This window comes from Poecile atricapillus, chromosome 1, assembly GCF_030490865.1.
Source record: "Poecile atricapillus isolate bPoeAtr1 chromosome 1, bPoeAtr1.hap1, whole genome shotgun sequence".
Classification (NCBI taxonomy): domain Eukaryota; kingdom Metazoa; phylum Chordata; class Aves; order Passeriformes; family Paridae; genus Poecile; species Poecile atricapillus.
In genome coordinates this window covers 2,362,850-2,381,725 of record NC_081249.1, presented here as the reverse complement: position 1 = coordinate 2,381,725, position 18,876 = coordinate 2,362,850, and the positions used below count along the sequence as shown (strand labels likewise).

Here is an 18,876-nt window from a genome sequence, read left to right as displayed (position 1 = left end):
TTTGGATGGATACTGTTTCAGCAATGACCCCTGATAAGTTACATTAAATATTAATGTACATTAAGGACAAAAAGTACATTAAGTGTAATGTTAATACACTGTTTTCTTTTCTTGGTACCACCTGCCTCTCCCCTTCCTAGCTAGATTTTAGGAATTTAACCTTTATAAACTGCAATGCCACCAAGTTTCAATTCCTAAATTTTAGAATTATTCACAGAAATGCTGGTCAGAGCCTCTAAGCATGTGCCTGAGTAAAGAATTGGTATTTTTAATGAGTTCCTTAAGACATAACATTTATGTTCTAAAATACAGTGTATTTTTTAGGATTTTTTTCAATTATTTTCTCAGGGGTGGAGCTGAATGATCTTTAAGTTCCCTTCCAACCCAGATATTCTGTGATTCCATGGTTCTCCTTCAGTGGTTGTGGCATGCCCTGAAAAGTAAACCACGTGTAGAAGCATTGTACAGGAGACCAGCCCATGATGATTTCATTATTATTTCACTCCTTCCTAACCCTTAAACTTCACATCTGAGAATCTGAGAGCAACAAAACAATTCCCACGCAACAGACCCGGGAGAGAAGTGGGGGAGGCAGTTAAAAAGGAGAAAGGAAATAAATAATTGATAAATTTGGGTTGGACAATGCAGGTTCTGTGCAGAGTCCCAGGGCACAGTCCCTCTTCCAGGGGCAGGAGGGAATGGGGGCACACTCTCTCCTGACATGTTCTGCCTCTTGTTCCCACCTCCAGCTGCTGATTCTGCTTTCCTGAGTCCCCCACCACAGCTGCAAAGGTGGGAAAAACATCTGTCCCCTGTCCTTCCTGCTGTTCATCCCATGGGAAGCTGTTCCTGATCAACACCTCTGTGACTCTCCAGCCTTCACCTCCTGCTTTGCTTCCTCACCCTGCCCCAGAGGAAGGTTGTGGAACAGAGAGCTTGATCTAAGAATTGGAAATGCACAGAAGTGTCACAGGGTGGTTTGGGATGGAAGGAATCTTAAAGATCATCTAATTCCAACCCCCTTCCACAGGTGGGGACACTTTCCACTATCCCAGGCTGCTCCAAGTCCCATCCAGCCTGGTTTTGGACACTTCCAGGGATGGGGAATTTATAACCTCTCTGGACAACCTTTGCCACCCCCACATAAAGATTTTCTTCCCAATATCCAATCCCAACATGTTCTCTTTCCAGTTCAGGCCATTCCCTGTTGGGAAGGTAGAATTAGAAAGGGATTATAAATATGACTCTGTAGCCAGAAAGGCTAAGGAAGAAATACAAATGAAAGCACGGTTTGAATAATTCAAAGAAACCAATCTGGTAGCCAGAACACATTCTGTCCCCCAATAAAACTCAGCTGAGACCCCTCTTCCCAACCTTATAAGGAAAGGTCTGAAGGACCCTGAAATAACTAAAAATATGCAAAACCAGCGATTTCTATAGGTCACACACAAATGTTACTGTATTAGTATACTTAGAAAGATTGGTTAGTGAAGGAATAGAATATTCAATGTATAGATTACATAAGAAATTGTAAAAGAGAGTTCACGCTCTTGGTCTCTCTTGCTACTCTCTTACTATGCTCTCTTGGCTCTCTTAGCCCTCTTAGCTCTCTTGCTACGCTCCCTCTCTCTTTTTCCCCGGCTCTCTCACTTCTGTCACTCTCTCCCTTAGCAATCTTAAATCTTGAGCTCATGTATTCATATTTTACCCTCTTTGTATTGTTCTCTCTGAGCCTGCTTTGAGCTCTGTCTGCTGGCTCATAGCAGAGCTCTCTCTCTCTCTCTCTCTCTTCTCTCTCCCCCACACCCTGAAATAAACTTCTAACACCTAACTCGATTATAGAGGTCTCTGCCGTGTCTCAGACCATCCACCCTGAAGTGTCTCCTACAACTCCCCCTTGTTCTGACTCCATATCCCTATGGAAAATCCCTCTCCAGCTCCCCTTTAGGCACTGAAAAGCTGCTCTGAGGTCACCCTGGAGCCTTCTCATCTCCAGCCTGGGTTCAACACAAAGTTCTCCAGCTCAACAAAACACTCCAGGATGAGTTTAACTCCTTTGGTAACAGCTGGTAAAATTTGGGTGAAGCTAAAAACAAAACCCAAACCAACAAAGCAGATCCTGAATTAGATTTAAGCAGGAGCCTTACAGATCCCAGAAGATACTTAAAAACTAATTTGTATTTTAGCACTGGGTATTTCCTGGCTGTGGTCAAGGTAGCCAGGACTCTTCCAGTCTGGTCCTTGCAGAAAGCAAAGGCCAAGGTGTGTCTGGAATGTTTGGAGATGCCATGCAGATGGACACCCAGCTTTTGAAGCTGAGTGACTCAGGCAGCACTTGAGGGATGAAGAATTAGGCAGGATTCCCCACTGCTGGATAAAGTCTCTCAAAGCTCTGACTAAATCCAAGAGCCATGCTGTGTTTTGCTGAGATTCCAGTAACTGGAAGGGCACACACAAACTGGTTTTTCTCTGTGGCACATCAGGAGGGTTGAGTTAGTGTAGCAGCCAAAACTTTACACAGTTTTTGTTATTTTTTTTCCCCCTAAACCCAAGGCCCCTAAGTTTTTTTTCTTCCCAGAGAATAGATTACCCTGAGAACTTTTGGCCTTCCCTTCAAGGAGCTCTGGGGCATGACTGATGAGGTAATTCTTCACAAAAACAATGCTCCTGTATGCTTAAAAAAACCAATTGATAACCAGCCCTTTGTTCTGTGCTGATAAGCAATTAATAACCTCCCACAATATTTATTCCCAATTTCATTCCAAGGCTTCCCGACCCAACCTTTTCTGGGGGAGGCCAATGTCAAAGGCAGTCAGCATTGCCTCCCTGACTCCTGATTAACAATTAACAAGCCCGTTATTGATTTCTCATTACCAACAACAGCTTTATGGGCAATTGTTTCCAGCTCCTTCAGCCTCAGAAGAGGCAATTTGTCAACTCTGAGAGTCTGAAAGGCAGTAAGCAGCATTTAAACAAATGTAGAGCTCTCCACATCACTTACAGTTCTTATTGCTGCTATGTGGAGAGCACTTTTATGCAGATTTTATTGAGGAAACTTCTGGCTGTGCAATAAAGGAATTGAAGAACACTTTGCTCTGTCAGGTCTGTAGTTTATTTTCTCTGTATCCAGTGCAGACATCACAAATCCCAGCCACAAACTTGGCTGCAAAAAATGAAAGTATCTTTCCCAACTTCATAGGTTTTTAGTACCAGAGTAATTCAGTACCAGAATATAAATCAGTAATTATTTATTGATGTATTAATAACACCAGCTGATTATGTTTGGCTATAAATGGTGCATCAGTGCTATTTTTATTTTCACCTAATTCCATTTAGTTCTGATAATAAGGAATGTCTGTCCAACAGTGGTTCTGGTCTTGACTCTCCCCCCAGACAGATCAGAACAGCTCTAAAACAACCCCATCCTCTTTAGAAAACCCTGTGCAGCCTCCAGAACAGCTCTGGATCCTGGAAAAACCTACTGTGATGAGAGATAAGGCACCTGCTTCCTCATCCCAGCTCCATGTCTGAGACCCATCCCAGGGGAGTGGGAAAAGGGCTGGCAATGGTGGAATTAGGAGTGAAATCAGGAAAATGAGCTCCTTTCCCTCCCCACCTCCCTGAGCTCACCAGGGTTTGACAGTTTTGTTACTGACAAATTGGCCATGAGGAGCATCAGCACTGGAAGGCAAAAGGGCCAAATAAACGGGGGTCTCAGCCCCCTCATCTGGGGACTTGGTGGCTTTGGGACCTGCCATGTCTGTCCTCACCCAGCCAGGGCAGCAGGCGTTGAGGAGGATGTGCTCACCTTTCCTTTGCTCATTCAACAGCCGGGCTTGGATCCTGGATAAGACAGTGACCCCGATTTTGGACACCCCATAGGCAGTGTTTGGCCAACCCTCTTTCTCATGGACACTCTTCTTGGTGTCTTCCACAAACTTGGTCATGAGCTGCACCAGCTCATCCTCAGTGATGGTGTCACTGCGGAATTTCTGCTGGAGCTCCTGGCTGCAGCCTCCCAGGGCTGAGCTGCTCACCATGCTGGACACGTTCACCACCCGGCCTGGAAAGAGAATAAAAACTGATTATTTTCACACATTTTAAGCCCACACTGAAGTGGGGCTGCTCTCCAGTTCTGGATTTACTCCTCAGGTGAATATCTGTAAAATATTTTAGGTGTTTTACAGAGCTCCTGGAAAAATCAGATTAGCACAGTGTTCTTATTTCTAGTAAATACCACGAGAGGTAATTTAAGGTGTGAACCTGCAAAAGTTTCACATAAACCTCCAGGAAAGAACTTCACAATCAGCAGGCCCCTTCTTTCTACAGTAGGAATAATACCTGGAGATTTACAAATTTAAGGATTTATCTCCCAGAACTTCATTAAGAGGAACAAGTCAGATGAATCAGTAAATCACTCATCATCTCCAAAATTATGTTGCACTGTTTCCCCTCTTTCCTGCTGCTTCACAGCCATTCTGGTGGTGAATTTGGGGATTTAACCTTAAAAGCCACAGAAATTAATCCTGTCAATGACTTTATTAACAGTCATCATTCACTGTGCTACAAGAGGACCAGAGTGCAACTTTGGCACCGTTTCACCTCTCCCCAAAATTCACTCACTGTGTTTTTCCCTTCTTCACCAGGAAATAAAAACCTGTTTTTCATCTACTTGACTTTTTTTTCTTCAAAACCTTGATGTATTTAAATATTCAGAGAGACTGCATTTCATTTATAGCAGCAAACACATCACAACACCACATCAAACTCTGAAACGTTGGTGCAGTGCCTGAGACTGGACAGGATTTCCCATTTAAAAGGGCTAAAATTCAAACAAAACTCTTTCTCTGCTTTTTCTGTTTCACTTACCATAAGGCTTCATAAGAGGCAACAATTCTGTGCAAACATTCCTGGTTCCAAAAAAGTTTGTCTTCAGTGTAACCTCAGCTTGGACTGCAAATGGGGTGGTGTCATGAACTGCTCATAAGAGGTAGGAAGGCAGGGGAAAAAGTAATAAAAATTAAAAATAAAATACAGTAAAATAATTAAATAAATTAAAATTATAACACTGTTTGAATGCAAGTTACCAAACCCCAAAAGTTTATTTTAATTACTGTTTTTAATAATTAGAAAACAGGCATATGATCAAAAAACCCATAATTAGACAACTCTTCCTAGAGAGGCTCATCCAGAAGACAACCACAGCTCCATCGCCACTTGATACAGGAAGATTTTGCTGGATTAAAAACTTTGCTGGACAAATGAAGCACAAAAAATAACAAAACTTAATGGCAAATCAAACCTTTGACGGACTGCAACACAACTAAGAAAGGAAAGCATTAATTCTGGGATGGCAGCAAAAAATTGGTGGGGCAAAAAGCAATCTTGGGTAGAAATACCAACCTGGGAAGCAAGAATTAAAATTGTGAGAGAAGCACCACAGCAAGTTCTTACACAGATGTTCCACCCTCTGTGCTCACAGCAACATTTCCAAGAGGGTCCTTTGTCACATCCTAAATTGTGTGACCTACTGCTGACTTGGTTGTCAGCCTGAGGAAAGTCAAGGCTAAACATCTGGAAGTGATATTTTAACTCCTGCTGGAATCTTTCCTGAGCACACCCTGAGGCTCAGACAAGTCTGTTAAGAGCTGCCTCCTGATCAGCTGATTTTAAGCAATTTTCCTATAAAGTAACAGGCAAAAAGAGCTTCAGGACATCATCACTGCACTCCCACTCCAAGAGAAGTTCCCTACTCTCTTTCAGTGTGAAGCCAAGGCCCCAGTTAGGCCACCCCAAAGCTTCTCCTGGCCAGGCTGAACAATGGCAGCTGTGCCAGCCTTTCCTGCCAGCAGAGCTGCTCCATCCCTCTGCTCATCCTGGAGCCTCCTCTGGGCTCTCTCCAGCAGCTCCAGCTGCTCCCTGTGCTGGGCCCCAGGGCTGGGGCAGCTCTGCAGGTGGGGTCTCACCTGAGGGGTTCACAGGAGCACAATCCCCTCCACAAAACCATCAGCCAGATTTGTGATTTGCTCTGTCTGGAGCTAACATGATTCTGGATTTCATACACACAACAAAAGTGCATCCTTCCTACCTTGAAACTGGCTGTTTCTCTCTCACTTTCCCTGCCTTTCTGCCCACTGAGAGGTGAAAGGGTTAAATTCTTGCTCAGCACAACAGGATTTGAGTGAACTGGTTTAGAGGTGAATGAATGAATGAATGGCCTGAGAAAGTTTGAGACAGCAAAACCCACCCAGGGACAAAGGTGCTTTTTTATCAGCTGGGATCTCTGAGCAGATAATACAGAGAACAAAGCATGGGGGTGGAGAAGAGGGAAAACACAGATCCCTGAGAGGCACAGGGCAGGTATCCCCAATGGTGATGGGCTTCCATGGCCCTGCTGGGATTCCTGGGCATTGAGGCAATTAACCCAACCCAGCTCACCTGCCCTGTGTGCCTCAACATGTTGTGCAAACACAGCCCCCCAGGGAAGCATGTTTACAGAATCATGCCATTATTATGGCTGGAAAAGCTCTCCCAGCCTACTGAGGCCAAGCTGTGCCCAATGCCCACCTTGTCCCCAGTCCAGAGCCCTGAGTGCCACATCCAGCCCTTCCTTGGGCACCTCCAGGGATGGGGACTCCAAACATCCGTGGGACGCCCCTTCCAGGAAGAAATTTCTCCTGATGTCCATTGTGACCCTCCCCTGACACACTGATCCCACATCATACTTTAAAATGAGAAGTCTGCCCAAGCAAAAACGCAGCACAGCACTGGCACAGAAGTGTTGGATGCACCTACTGCCCTCTCCAGAACACAGGACTACCCCAACAGAGCACTTCCTACCTTTGAAAGCGATGCCAGCGTTGTTCACCAGCACGTCGAGCCCTCCATACTTCTCCTTCAGGAAGTCCCGGAGTGCTCGGATGCTCTGCAGGTCATCGATATCCAGCTGGTGGAAAAGCGGCCGCAGCCCTTCCTGCTGGAGCTGTGCCACGGCAGCCTGGCCACGGCCGGGATCCCGGGATGTCAGGTACACATCCCCGTGGAATTGCTTGCACAGGGCCCGCACGATGGCCAAGCCAATCCCTTTGTTGGACCCTGTCACCACAGCCACCTGCACGTTGGACATTGTCCCCTCAGAACGTGAGCCAATGTCACAGGAACTGCCAACAGCAAAGAAAAGTTCAGTCAGACAGAGAAAATAGCTGTTTGGAAAGGAATTAGAACCATGGGATGGTTTGGGTTGGAAGGGACCTTAAAGATCATCTCATCGCCATGGACACCTTCCACTGCTCAAGGTTGCTCCAAGCCCCATCCAAGCTGGCCTTGAATGTTTCCAGCAGTGTGGAGTTCACAGCCTCCCTGGGCAAGTGTTTTTTCTTTAAAATACTATTTAAAATTCCACCTTGGATTATGTGAAACTACATGCCTGTGCAAGCCGTGTAAATTCCTAAGGTAGCACGAGGTACTCACAGACAAAACTGGTGTTAAGTGTTCTGAAGAAAGGCCAACTGGTGATAGGTAAAAAGAAGAAAGAAATGTCTTGACTAAAAAATGTCAGTGATTAATCTTTAGTACTAAATTAACTTTTTGTAGGAGTAAGCTCTTCTGCACTCACAGAAAGACTTTCCATCTTTTGGGAATATTCAATTGGTTCAGCTCAAGTTTTGCTGAAAACTTCAGGTTCCAAACCTGAGCAACCTGGTCTAGTGCAAGGAATCCCTGTCCACGGCAAGGGTTGGAAATGGATGATCTTTAATGTCCCAAAACATGAAAAGAAAAGGATGAAGTAGCTTTGTCTTCCAGTGCCAGGCGGGAGGAGCAATTACAGCCTTTTCGGGGGAAAACAGCAGACCACAGGCTGACTACAATGGTTGGTTGTGTAACACAGCATCAGAAAACCTGCTTGCTGCTTCTCTAACAGATATAGCGCGTTTAAAGAAGCTGCATTTCCCCCATGAAATCAAGTCTAAACGCTAGATTTGTTCCCTTTTGGCATCATTACCATCTTTCTTCCAAATTTAATTGTAACCTTAAGCAGGCATCCAGCGTATATAGAACACTCCAAGAAGCTCCAAAGTGACTTCCCAGGGCCCGGAGTGCCCTTCCCACCTCACCGCAAGTCTCCCTCTCTCCCTCACGGGGAGGGAACCCGCGGGCCGCCATGAGCCCCAACTCCCTCAGGGGGGACGCGGGGGTGAAGGGTCCGGGAGGGGACACCCAACACCCATCACCCACCTGCAGCACCGCGGACGCCTCTCCCTCGTCCCTCAGCTCCTCACAGCGAGGACAGGACCAGTTTTCCCCACAGCACAAGCGCTCCCAAACCGCAGGGAAGAGAGATGGGGACGCCCCTAAAATGGCGGGACAGCCCCGCCTCAGAGGCGGGAGAGCGGGCGGGGACTCGCGGAGGGCGACAGCGGGGGAATGTCGGTCCTTGTGTGCTTTTAGCAGGTGGGTTTGGGACACCGGGCAGCAATTCCAGCCCGGGAGAGACTCGGGAGTCAGTCTGGGCTCGCAGGGGAGGATGCGGCTGGGGCTCCCAGGGAGAGTGCGCGGGGCACGGGCGCTCCCTCAGGAAGTTCCCGCTCTGGCAGCGCTGCCGGGGCCGTTCCTCTCCCTCCCGTCCCGGGGGTTTGAGCAGGGAATGGGGGTCTGGTTAGCACAGGATTCCCTGTTCTGGAGGTGGGCTGGGATGATATGGGATGGGATTTGGCCTCGATGATCTCTGAGGTCTTTCCAGCCCATTGGAATGGGATGGAGGGCCGGCCTCTGAGGGAGCCCGAGCGCCTGTGGGTGATCCCGGCCCCCTGAGGCCCTCCCTCCCGGCAGGGAAAAGCTGAGCTTTGAGGTTCGGTTCAGGGCAGTTTTGGCAAGAGGAAGGAAATCAGGGCAAGGCTCTTCTTTCCCCAGAGGCTGCTGGCACTGCCCAGGCTCCCCAGGGAATGGGCACGGCCCCGAGGCTGCCAGAGCTCCAGGAGCATCCAGGGATGCCCAGGCTGGGCTTGTTGGGGGGGTCTGGGCAGGGCAGGGTGAGACTGGGTGATCCTTGTGGATCTTTCCCAAATCAGGATATTCCATGATTCCATGAAAGATCATCCCAATCCCATCCCATGGGCAGGGACACCTCCCACTGTCCCAGCTGCTCCCAATGTCCAGCCTGGCCTTGGGCACTGCCAAGGATCCAGGGACAGCCCCAGCTGCTCTGGGCACTCTGTGCCAGGGCCTCCCCACCTTCACAGAAATAAATTTGGAAGTGACTTTAAATGTTTATAAATCAGTTATTTTTAATTTATTTTTTTCAGGTCGAAAAAAGGCAAAATCTGTTGCTTAATATGAAGAAAAGCAGAGGTCGGACTGGTCGAAATAGAAGAAGAAAACACTTGAAGAGTTTTATGGATGGAGGTATCATCATACCTGGAAGTTAAATAATAAAATAACCAATTGATTCTCAAGGTGTCATTTTATTATTTATATTTTCAAAAGCCTTTGTGCTTGGAAAATTACATTCATAAAAGTTTCCTTTTTTTATATGCAAATATCTGAGCATTTGTTTATAGTCCCAAGCAGAGCACAGTGAATTTTCTGAGCTCTCTTTTCTGCCTAATGGCAAATATTACATTATTTTAAAACTCATTGGATATGCTGAATAACTCACACATTTCTGAGACCTCCCAGTGCCCAGAGACCCCAAATTTATTTTTTTCAATGGGAGTCTTTTTTGCTATTCTGGTATGCTTTAAAATGTCCAAAAGACAGTTTTTCTGACTATACAGTAAAATGTTTATGTTTCCTTTATTGTCTAACAGAATGCTCTTTTATAGCATTAATTTTTCTTCTATTTTTAGTCAACTGCAGTCACAAGCTGGAATACATTAAACTTAAGAAGTGGCTAAAAGAGAGAGGATTTGAAGACAGTAATTTAAGGCCAGCAGAGTTCTGGGGTAATGCTTTATTTATTTATTTATTGATGGTACAAATCTGAATCTTCTAAAAATTTTAGATTCCTGCTTTCATTTTGAATTATGCACCTGTCTGGCATCAGGAAAAAAAAAAACCAGTTACTGATACTCTTCCAAGGATTCTTGGAAAGTCAATTTAATGTGGAAAAGTAGATATAGAGGTCTGAAAAAGCCAAAATTTGAAGTGTTAATAAAACAGTTTTTTGAAATTTAACCTTGTTATAACTTGTTTATCTTTTTGTCCCCAAGCAAGTTCAGCAGAGAGCTGAGGTTCACTTAGTAATGTTTAAAGTAAAGATTTATACTTACTTTTTTATTATTTTATGTGGCTTATATTTAAAACATTTTGTAATACTAGAGCAGAAAGAATAGAATGGATCAGAGAAAAATATTGTGATTAGAAATGCTAAAGTTTAATTAAAACTCTGAACCCAAGAGCTGCAGCTGGTGATAAAAGATGTGTTTGAGTTAAAAATGGAGAAAAAGAAGATTAATAATTTCTATAAGTGGGAGGAAAAAAAAGCTGAATAATTGCTAGAACTGGACAGCAAATGCAGGATTTGCAGGGAAAAGATCCTGAAAAATAAAGAGAATGGGAGAACAAAGAAATGAGCTACATCTGGAGCAGTCCATAATTGAATTTATGTTTTGTAAGACATAGGGGCTGTTCTTTTAGAGCTTTTCCTTGCTGACCTGATTGCTGATTTTCCATATCTACATTTATTTACTCCTGCTCTGTGTTCCTTCTTCAGAGACAGGAAGAGGATTGATGACAACAAAAGCTCTTCAGGTGAGCGATGTTGTTTCTAATACAGGAGCTCCTCAGGTTTTTTTTGACATTTAATGATTTTTGCAACAAGCAAAGCTCAGAATTCCATTGTGAACGTAATTTCTGACTTTTAGGCTGTTGCAGCCCTAATGTGAAACCACCAGGCCCCACAGTAATTAGATGAGTCCATTACACTTGATTTTTACTGTTCCTTGTGTGTAATTTTTTTTCATTCCTCCCTCAAAGGCAGGAGATCTGATTATTTCATTGCCTGAGAAGTGTCTGCTCACCACGGGCACTGTCCTCAGCAGCTGCTTGGGAGGACACATTGTGAAGTAAGTGACAAGTGACACTCATGGCCTTCAGTGGGGTTTTTTCAGCAGTAATGAATCCTCTGAAGGGGTGGTGGAGCTTTCAGCTGAATATCCTGAGTGGTGCCAGCATTTCAGGGATGTGGAATGCTCAGAGAGGGAAAAAGTTTTGGTACTGAACATCCCCTTTGAGCTTGGCAGAGCTGGAGAGAGAGCACAGGCTGGAGCTGGAGCTGCCTCAGAGCCTGCTTGGCCCTAAATGTCAATTAGGAATTTTTTTGGGGGGAATTTGTGAGTCAGCTTCAATAGGAGAAGGAAGATAAAACTGGGCTGCAAAGCCAGGGTCTTTTAGAAAATTTGGAACCATTTGGAAAATTTGGAACAAAGCCCCAGGCTGGGCATTGAATACTTGTATATCTTAAAAAAACCCAACCCAGGGTGTGAACCCAAAATTGTTATTACAAAGCAGCTTTTATGGCCCCTTTGAAATCAGCCAAAGGACTTGGAGATGAGCTACAAAGAAGTTTCAAACAAAAACTATTTATAACTTCCAAAGAGCTCTGGGAGAGGTAAAACACTGCTGTGTCCATTTCTCATCTCACCCCTGCGGGTCTGCTGCATTGGGACTTTTATTTTTTATTTTTTTATTTTTAATTATTTTTATTTTCCAATAGATGGAAGCCCCCAGTGTCTCCTTTGCTGGCACTATGCACGTTTTTGATAGCAGAGAAACACGCTGGGGAGAAATCTCCATGGAAGCCTTACCTGGATGTTCTACCCAAGACTTACACTTGCCCTGCTTGTTTGGAACCTGATGTCGTAAATCTTCTCCCCAAACCCTTAAAAAAGAAGGCTCAGGAGCAAAAAATGATGATCCAAGAGCTGTTCAGAACTTCCAAAGCTTTCTTCTCTTCCCTGCAGCCTTTATTTGCTGAGAACACAGGAACTATTTTTAATTACAGTGCTTTGGAGTGGGCTTGGTGCACTATAAATACCAGGACAATTTACATGAAACATCCACACAGGGAATGTTTCTCCCTGGAGCCAGATGTTTATGCATTGGCACCATATTTAGATTTGCTAAACCACAGCCCAAATGTTCAGGTAAGAAGCTCAAAATAGATCAGGAAATTTCTTTATTTTTATGTGCACTCTGTCAATGCCATCTGCATTTATGTGATGGATGAGGAGAGTGGGGAGGTCAGGGGGAGATCTCACAGGGGGGAAAATGTCTCAGATCCTCAGGAGCTGGAGTGCCAGGACACAGGGAATGGCTTCCCACTGCCAGAGGGCAGGGTTAGGTGGGATATTTGGAAAAAATTCTGCCCTTTGAGGGTGGGCAGGGGCTGGGATGGAATTGCCAGAGCAGCTGGGGCTGCCCCTGGATCCCTGGCAGTGCCCAAGGCCAGGCTGGACATTGGGAGCAGCTGGGACAGTGGGAGGTGTCCCTGCCATGGCAGGGGGTGGAACAAGATGCTTAAGGTCCCTTAAGCAGGGGACCCAAACATTTGAATTCTATAATTCAAATATTTCAGTTTATGGAACAAAGCCAAGGCATGAGGAGAGCTCACAGTGACTGGAGGAGATCCAGAGCAGCTTTTGGGAAGAGCCACTTGTAAACAGCCCTCTGATCTGCTCCTGAAAGCAAGACAAATTCCTTGTCCTGACAGAAATTCCAAGTTCCATGGTCCTTGTGTTACTTCACCTCTGGCTGAAGTCTCAGAGCAGCCTGAGGGGAGTGCAGAGAGAATTTCCACCTTCTGCCAGGCTCTGAGTGCCAACACTGAGCTGGGGCAGCACAGGAGAGGCCAGTTCTGCATGGAACATCTGTGTTTGCAGATTTAGGGTCTCTCCAAGAAGTCCCCACAATTGAACACAAAGTTTAATCCTCTAAGGTTTCAAAATTCAATTGTTTCCTTTTTCACCCTACCAAGAGTAAAAACCTTTTATTTTTTACTCCCTGAAGGTCAAGGCTGCGTTTAACGAGCAGACGAGGAGCTATGAAATTTGGACAAATTCACAATGCAAAAAATACCAGGAAGTTTTTATCTGCTATGGACCTCATGATAATCAGAGGCTGCTGCTGGAATATGGATTTGTTGCCATGGATAACCCTCACAGCAGCGTTTATGTCTCACCAGGTGGGATTTAGGGATTTTCTGGGCATTGAAAGGCACAATTTTGAAAGGAGCATGTAAATTCTCAAGGAGTGGAAAAGAGTTTGATACCTTCTTGCATAGACTTTAATGATTTAAATTTTTTTAAATTGAAAGTGGTTTTTGTTACCATTTTATTTTTAAAAACTGTGGTTATTAACAGCATCTGTATGGAGATTCCAGCTGGATGTGTGAGGTTGCACCACTGATTGAAATCCAGATCTCCACAAAGAGAACTTGCTTGGAGACTTTCATAACTTCAGTTTGAGTCAGGATTTCTGTTACAAGGACACAGTCCTGGAGATTGCTGATAGCTTTTGAGAATTCTGGAGAGTTCACCAGAATTTAACAGGTTTTGATCTTAATCCTACATGAAAAATATTGTTGAAATTTTATTTCAGAATTGATGATTGTGGATTCTCTAAAATACAATTTATTTAAATATTTAAAATGTATTTTTCTGCAGATACTCTCCTCAAATATTTCTCACCACTGGACAAGCAGAGAAAGGCCAAAGTTTCCATTCTAAAGGATCATGATTTCCTGGAGTAAGTATCTGGAGTTTTTTGTTTCCTGGTGAACTTTTTATTCAGTTTTTCTGGGAGTCAAATTTTGCTTCTAGTATCAAAATCCATAAAAAAGAAATAATTTGTTTTTTAGCAAACTCACTGCTTGAGGGAGATGGAGAGGTTTTAAACACCACTATCAGAGCTGGAGATCTTCATGGCTGATGTGCCTCAGGAAGAAAACTGTCTCTCTGAAGGTCACCTTAACTTCACCTCATCACTTTGACTTTGTAGGAACCTGACCTTTGGATGGGAGGGACCATCCTGGAGACTCCTCACAGCCCTCAAGGTGTTGAGTCTGGGAGCAGATGAATTGTGAGTTGCAGCACCCTGAATGTTTGCTGGATGTGCAGGGGCCTTTTGCTTTTCTTTCATGGGATCACCAAGGCTGGAAAAGCCCCTCAGGATCATCCAGTGCCACCCAACCCCACCAGCATCACCCCAAACCCTGTCCCCAAGGGCCACATCCAGACTTCCAGGGAAATTTTCATTCCCAGTCTCAAACCTGAGCCTGCCCTGGTGCAATCTGAGGCTGTTTCATCCTCTCATTCCTTCCATCCTCATCCAGAGCAGTGAGGTCCCCCCTGAGCCTCCTTTTCTCCAGGCTGAGCCCCTTTCCCAGTTCAGCTGCTTCTCCCAGGATGATTTCCAGACCCTTCAATATTTTCTGTTTCCCGTCACTCTTTGCTCTCTGCTGGCTCTGAGTGACATACTGGGGCAATTTTTAGATGTTCAGTGTCCGTTTTATTGACCCCAGGTGAGAAGTAAAAAGAAGAAAGGCAAAGTCATTGTTCTATTGCTGCTTTGGTGATTTTCTTTTGTGTTTTGTTTTCCCTTTCTGTTTCAAGCCCCAGAAATTCCCTCAAGGTTCAGGCTCCAGGCCTTTTTCCTGTTGGTTTGTTGAAATTTTAAATGCTCTTAACCTGGCTTGATTTCCTTGAATCATGTGTTTTCCACAAGCTGGAATTCCAGGGCCAAGGAAGTTGCTGAAATTAATCTCCAGGGACTGTCAGTGCACTTGGAACATTTATTCCAAATGGCAAATCTGCCTCAAACATCAGAGATGGAAAATGGTTACCTGCACTTTGCTTGGAATAAATGAAATCAGGGAATAAATTAATGGGAAAAGGGTTCTCCAGAGCTGTTTGTGCTTTGAAGATTCATTGCTGAGTGGAATAAATGGATCTAAGAACTAAAAATAAATCCCTGGGGTAGGTTAGAGCCACGTTTGGCATCCAGCTGGGGAGTGCAGCAAATATCTCTGTGCTCTTCAAACGTTTTGGTTGCAGCACCTGCTGGAGGAGGATCCTGCTTGGTGATGTCACCTCAGCCAGGAATGAACAGCAGGCTTTGGGTACAGCAGCAAAAATTTGTCAGTTGTTAATAGAGGAGACCCAGCACGTCCTTCTCCAGGTAATTTGGAAAAACAAGGGAGCTCAGATTCCTTTCTACATCAGAAAAATGTCATTTTCTGGGTGAGAATTTTGATGTTTTTTTCCCTTTCCCTCTTTTTTTTTTTTAAATTTTATTTGCTATTAAAGTTTCTCTTGTGGAATTTTAAAAACCCACTATTTTAACATAATCAATAAAATCCTTACAGATTTCCACAAATTTTCTCTGCATGTCCTGTTGAACAATCAGAATGTTGAATCATTTTATCCCATTTTGTCTCAACTCCAGATTTCCCAGTTGAAAAGGGACAAAGAGAACCTCAAAACCCACCTGGCCTTGGTGGAAATGCTGCGCTCAGAAGACCTCAAGATCCTTCAAAAATCAGCTGAGATTCTTTGCAACTCGAATTTAGGAACAACTTGAGCCCTCTGGAGCTGTGACAGCTGTAATTGGTCAAGGATTCTTGCCAGTTTATTTCTCTTTTAATGGACCTGAGCAGCAAAGAATAATTTAAGAATCCCCCAGAATAATTTTGTTCTTTGCTGACTTTTACACAAAAGGTTCTGCTGAAGTGGAGAGCTCAAGCTCCTTGGTTTGGAGAAAAGAGAATTTTTTTAAAGGGCATTTCAGGGCAGGGTCCTTATTTAAACTGCAGAAACTTCATTTGGAATTGTGATTCTCTTGTGATAATTTTCTATGATTATTTTAAAGAGTGTTTATTTTTGTAAATATATTACTTCATTTTCTACATGACTTGTCTGTTTTATTTTTCTAAAATCCTTTCTGGAGCTGGAACTCCATTTCCTTACATCCTTCAGGCCAATTTACCTTCAAATTTGCCTAAATTATGTTTTTAAGTCACTTACCAGTATATTTTACACTCTAATCAGTCCTATTAAGCCCTGATCAATTTAAATTGGATATCAGGAATTTTTTTTTCATGGAAAGGGTTATAAAACATTGGAACAGGGAAGAGTCACCCATCCCTGGGAGTGTTCAAAAATGTGGATGTGGCACTTGAGGACTTGGTTTGATGGTGACCATGGGGTGATGGTTGGATTTTGAGCTTAAACTCCTTTCCAGCCTTAAGGATTCTGGGTTTTTCTGCCTCTGAAGCGCTTCCTGAGATTCCCTTGGATTTGGGAATGCTGTTTTCTAGGGAATTCTCACCAGTTTGCCTCCTTCTGTGCCACTGACTGGCTCAGCCCCTGCCCTGCGACTGACCTTCTTTAATAAACCCCTTTTCATTCTCTAACACCAGCTGTGTTTCTAATTTTATCATTTCATCACAAAATGCTGCCAGAGTTAAAGGAGATAAGGATGTTTGGCTGCTTTATTTCTCTTTTTTTCCTTAGGATGGTTATTTTTAAGAACAGCTCCTCTACAACATGTCTGGCGAGGTGAATATGAGTTTGACAGAAGTTCATTTGCTTTTGCTGGCGGCTCCACGTTAATTCCAGGTGGTTTGGATAGGAGCTGTGCTCCTGGAACTCCTCCACACTCTCCAGGGAGAGCAGCAAAGGGGGTCTGGAAGTGCAGGAAAGAAGAGCACAGCAATTTATGTGTATGTATAAAATTATTCCTTAAATTTAAGCTTAATCTTTTTGGATTTAACTTGAGCTATGTGCAAGACAAGGCATCCTAAGCTGGGCTGAGAGCTGAGGTGCCTGAGGAAGCAGCAGCCCTGGGAGTGCTCTCCACCTGTTTTACAGGACACTAAATCAAGTTTTCAGAGTGAAAATTCTCCCTCTCAGCCTCTCTTTGAGCTGCAAACAGCATCTCCTCAATGCTCTGTTCCCTGAGAAAGGATTGAGCTGGGATCTTACTGTGGGAAAGAAAAAAAAGTGCTTGGTTTCCCTCTTGGTATAAATTCCATTTCACTGCAAATCAGAGCAATGAGCTCAGCTTCTGCCTGATACAAACCTGGTCCACAGCGGGGCAGGGAGGTGGATTCTCTTCCAGCTTCTGCAGTGTGACCCAAAAAATGACACTGAGGGGTTGGAAAGTGGCCAGGGAAGGGCAAAAAAATTGGGAAGGGGCTGGAAAACAAATCCTGGGATGAGCAGCTGAACTGGGAAAGGGGCTCAGCGTGGAGGAGGCTCAGGGGGGACCTCACTGCTCTGCACAAGTCCCTGCCAGGAGGGGACAGCTGGGGCAGCTCTGCTGCCGTGTCCCAAGGGAAAGGAGGAGAGGGAACAGCCTCAAATTTCATTCCTAATTTGATATTGGGGGGAAAAAAAATCCCTGGAAGAGCGGTCAGGCCTTGGGATGAGCTGCCCAGGGAGGTTTGGAGTCACTGGAATTGTCCCAGAAGAGTCTGGATGTGGCCCTTGGGGACAGGGTTTGGGGTGATGCTGGTGGGGTTGGGTGGCACTGGATGGTCCTGAGGGGCTCTTCCAGCCTTGGTGATCCCATGAAAGAAAAGCAAAAGGCCCCTGCACATCCAGCAAACATTCAGGGTGCTGCAACTCACAATTCATCTGCTCCCAGACTCAACACCTTGAGGGCTGTGAGGAGTCTCCAGGATGGTCCCTCCCATCCAAAGGTCAGGTTCCTACAAAGTCAAAGTGATGAGGTGAAGTTAAGGTGACCTTCAGAGAGACAGTGTGGATGTGACCCTTGGGGACAGGGTTTGGGGTGATGCTGGGGTGGCACTGGGTGATCCTGAAGGGCTCTTCCCACCTTGGTGATCCTGGGATTTGAGGAGAGCTGAAGTGGGAATGCACTCAGTGGCTGCAGCCAAGACGCTGGGTTTGTTTAATAAGAGCCACCAGATTTATCATGTGATAAAGAGTATGAGGCAGAAATAGTACAGCTTGATTTTTAAATTTTTTTATAAACTTTTTAATTTTTTTTTTTTTATTTTTTAAGGGAGGTGTTGATTTAGTGCAGCCACTTAAGTCACTGAAAAATTACAAACATGAAACCTCCTGACCAAATCTTTGCTGTGTGAATTTATGTCAATTCATGGAATTCATGGAATTATGTCAATTTATGGATTTTCTTTGGAAAGGAATGGATTTTTCTGCAGAAAGTGGCTCCCAGTGAAGAGTTTTCTCCTGAAATGTCTGGAGCTCATCCACCACGGCTCAGTGCCTTCAGGCCTGCCTGGTTTGGGACAACAGAAGGGAGCATCAACTTCATAACCTGTAATTCAAGCTTTTAAATAAGCCATGAAAACATTACCAAGATGACATTCCCAGAGAAAGGGCTTTTAAAAATGATGGTGCCCAAAAAGTGCCACACTTGGGTGGAACCTGAGATGTTTCAGAGCATCTGTGATGGATTTAATGGGACACAGGGAAATATCCTAACAAAACTTGACGAGTTTCTTTCTTTTTTTTTCCCCTTGGATCCCTGGAAGTGTCCAAGGCCAGGCTGGATGGGATTTGGAGCACCCTGGGATAGTGGGAGATGTCCCTGCCCATGGCAGAGGGTGGAATAATTTGTGATGTCCCTTCCAACCCAAACCATTCCATAAATAGAAAGAAAAAAAAAAATTACATTTCCAGCTCATTTCACTGCATGTTCTAGTGGATATCAATAACCCCAGAATTCAGGTTTAGGAAACACCTCAGTGAAGTGTGGAAAACCAAAGCTCATCAATCCCAAATCAGTTGTATAAAATGTAAAACCAATGCAATCTCTGTGCTGTCCACTAGATGATGCAGCTGTACTGTGCAGAAATAAGGAATTACAGGAGATCCACATCCAACTATAATC

The 18,876-nt window shown here is 44.5% G+C and overlaps 2 protein-coding genes across 4 annotated transcripts; one reads left to right on the top strand and one right to left on the bottom strand.

Annotated features, from left to right (window-relative positions):
* Nucleotides 1-3,089: 3,089 nt before the first annotated feature.
* On the bottom strand, nucleotides 3,090-8,386 carry CBR1 (carbonyl reductase 1). The gene is made up of 4 exons (XM_058859924.1): nucleotides 8,236-8,386; nucleotides 6,841-7,160; nucleotides 4,870-4,977; nucleotides 3,090-4,063 (listed from the first exon to the last, which is right to left on the bottom strand). Exons 2-4 carry the CDS (start codon nucleotides 7,124-7,126, stop codon nucleotides 3,627-3,629), a joined length of 831 nt encoding a protein of 276 aa, XP_058715907.1. The 5' UTR covers nucleotides 7,127-7,160; nucleotides 8,236-8,386; the 3' UTR covers nucleotides 3,090-3,626.
* Nucleotides 8,387-8,391: 5 nt separating this feature from the next.
* SETD4 (SET domain containing 4) lies at nucleotides 8,392-15,771 on the top strand. Of its 3 annotated transcripts, XM_058859854.1 has the most exons (11): nucleotides 8,392-8,451; nucleotides 9,303-9,402; nucleotides 9,846-9,941; nucleotides 10,712-10,749; nucleotides 10,975-11,063; nucleotides 11,714-12,143; nucleotides 13,006-13,180; nucleotides 13,662-13,743; nucleotides 13,996-14,076; nucleotides 15,051-15,174; nucleotides 15,442-15,771. In XM_058859854.1, the coding sequence occupies exons 2-11, from the start codon at nucleotides 9,333-9,335 to the stop codon at nucleotides 15,574-15,576; spliced, it is 1,320 nt and encodes a 439-aa protein (XP_058715837.1). In that variant the 5' UTR covers nucleotides 8,392-8,451; nucleotides 9,303-9,332; the 3' UTR covers nucleotides 15,577-15,771. The 3 variants fall into 3 exon arrangements, with proteins under 3 accessions (XP_058715837.1, XP_058715857.1, XP_058715847.1); XM_058859864.1 differs by lacking the exon at nucleotides 8,392-8,451 and having other exon boundaries at nucleotides 9,314-9,453; XM_058859874.1 differs by lacking the exons at nucleotides 13,996-14,076; nucleotides 15,051-15,174; nucleotides 15,442-15,771 and adding an exon at nucleotides 13,856-13,982.
* Nucleotides 15,772-18,876: the final 3,105 nt, after the last annotated feature.

What these genes read in the sequence shown, in the direction of transcription:
- SETD4 (XM_058859854.1), top strand. Translation starts at nt 9,333, where the DNA reads ATGAAGAAAAGCAGAGGTCGGACTGGTCGAAATAGAAGAAGAAAACAC. An exon ending in TGACAACAAAAGCTCTTCAG is followed by an intron (nt 10,750 to 10,974) that starts GTGAGCGATGTT and finishes CCTCCCTCAAAG; the next exon opens with GCAGGAGATCTGATTATTTC. An exon ending in AGTCTGGGAGCAGATGAATT is followed by an intron (nt 14,077 to 15,050) that starts GTGAGTTGCAGC and finishes TTTTGGTTGCAG; the next exon opens with CACCTGCTGGAGGAGGATCC.
- CBR1 (XM_058859924.1), bottom strand. Translation starts at nt 7,126, where the DNA reads ATGTCCAACGTGCAGGTGGCTGTGGTGACAGGGTCCAACAAAGGGATT. An exon ending in CGCTGGCATCGCTTTCAAAG is followed by an intron (nt 4,978 to 6,840) that starts GTAGGAAGTGCT and finishes TCTTATGAGCAG; the next exon opens with TTCATGACACCACCCCATTT. An exon ending in GCCTCTTATGAAGCCTTATG is followed by an intron (nt 4,064 to 4,869) that starts GTAAGTGAAACA and finishes TTCTCTTTCCAG; the next exon opens with GCCGGGTGGTGAACGTGTCC.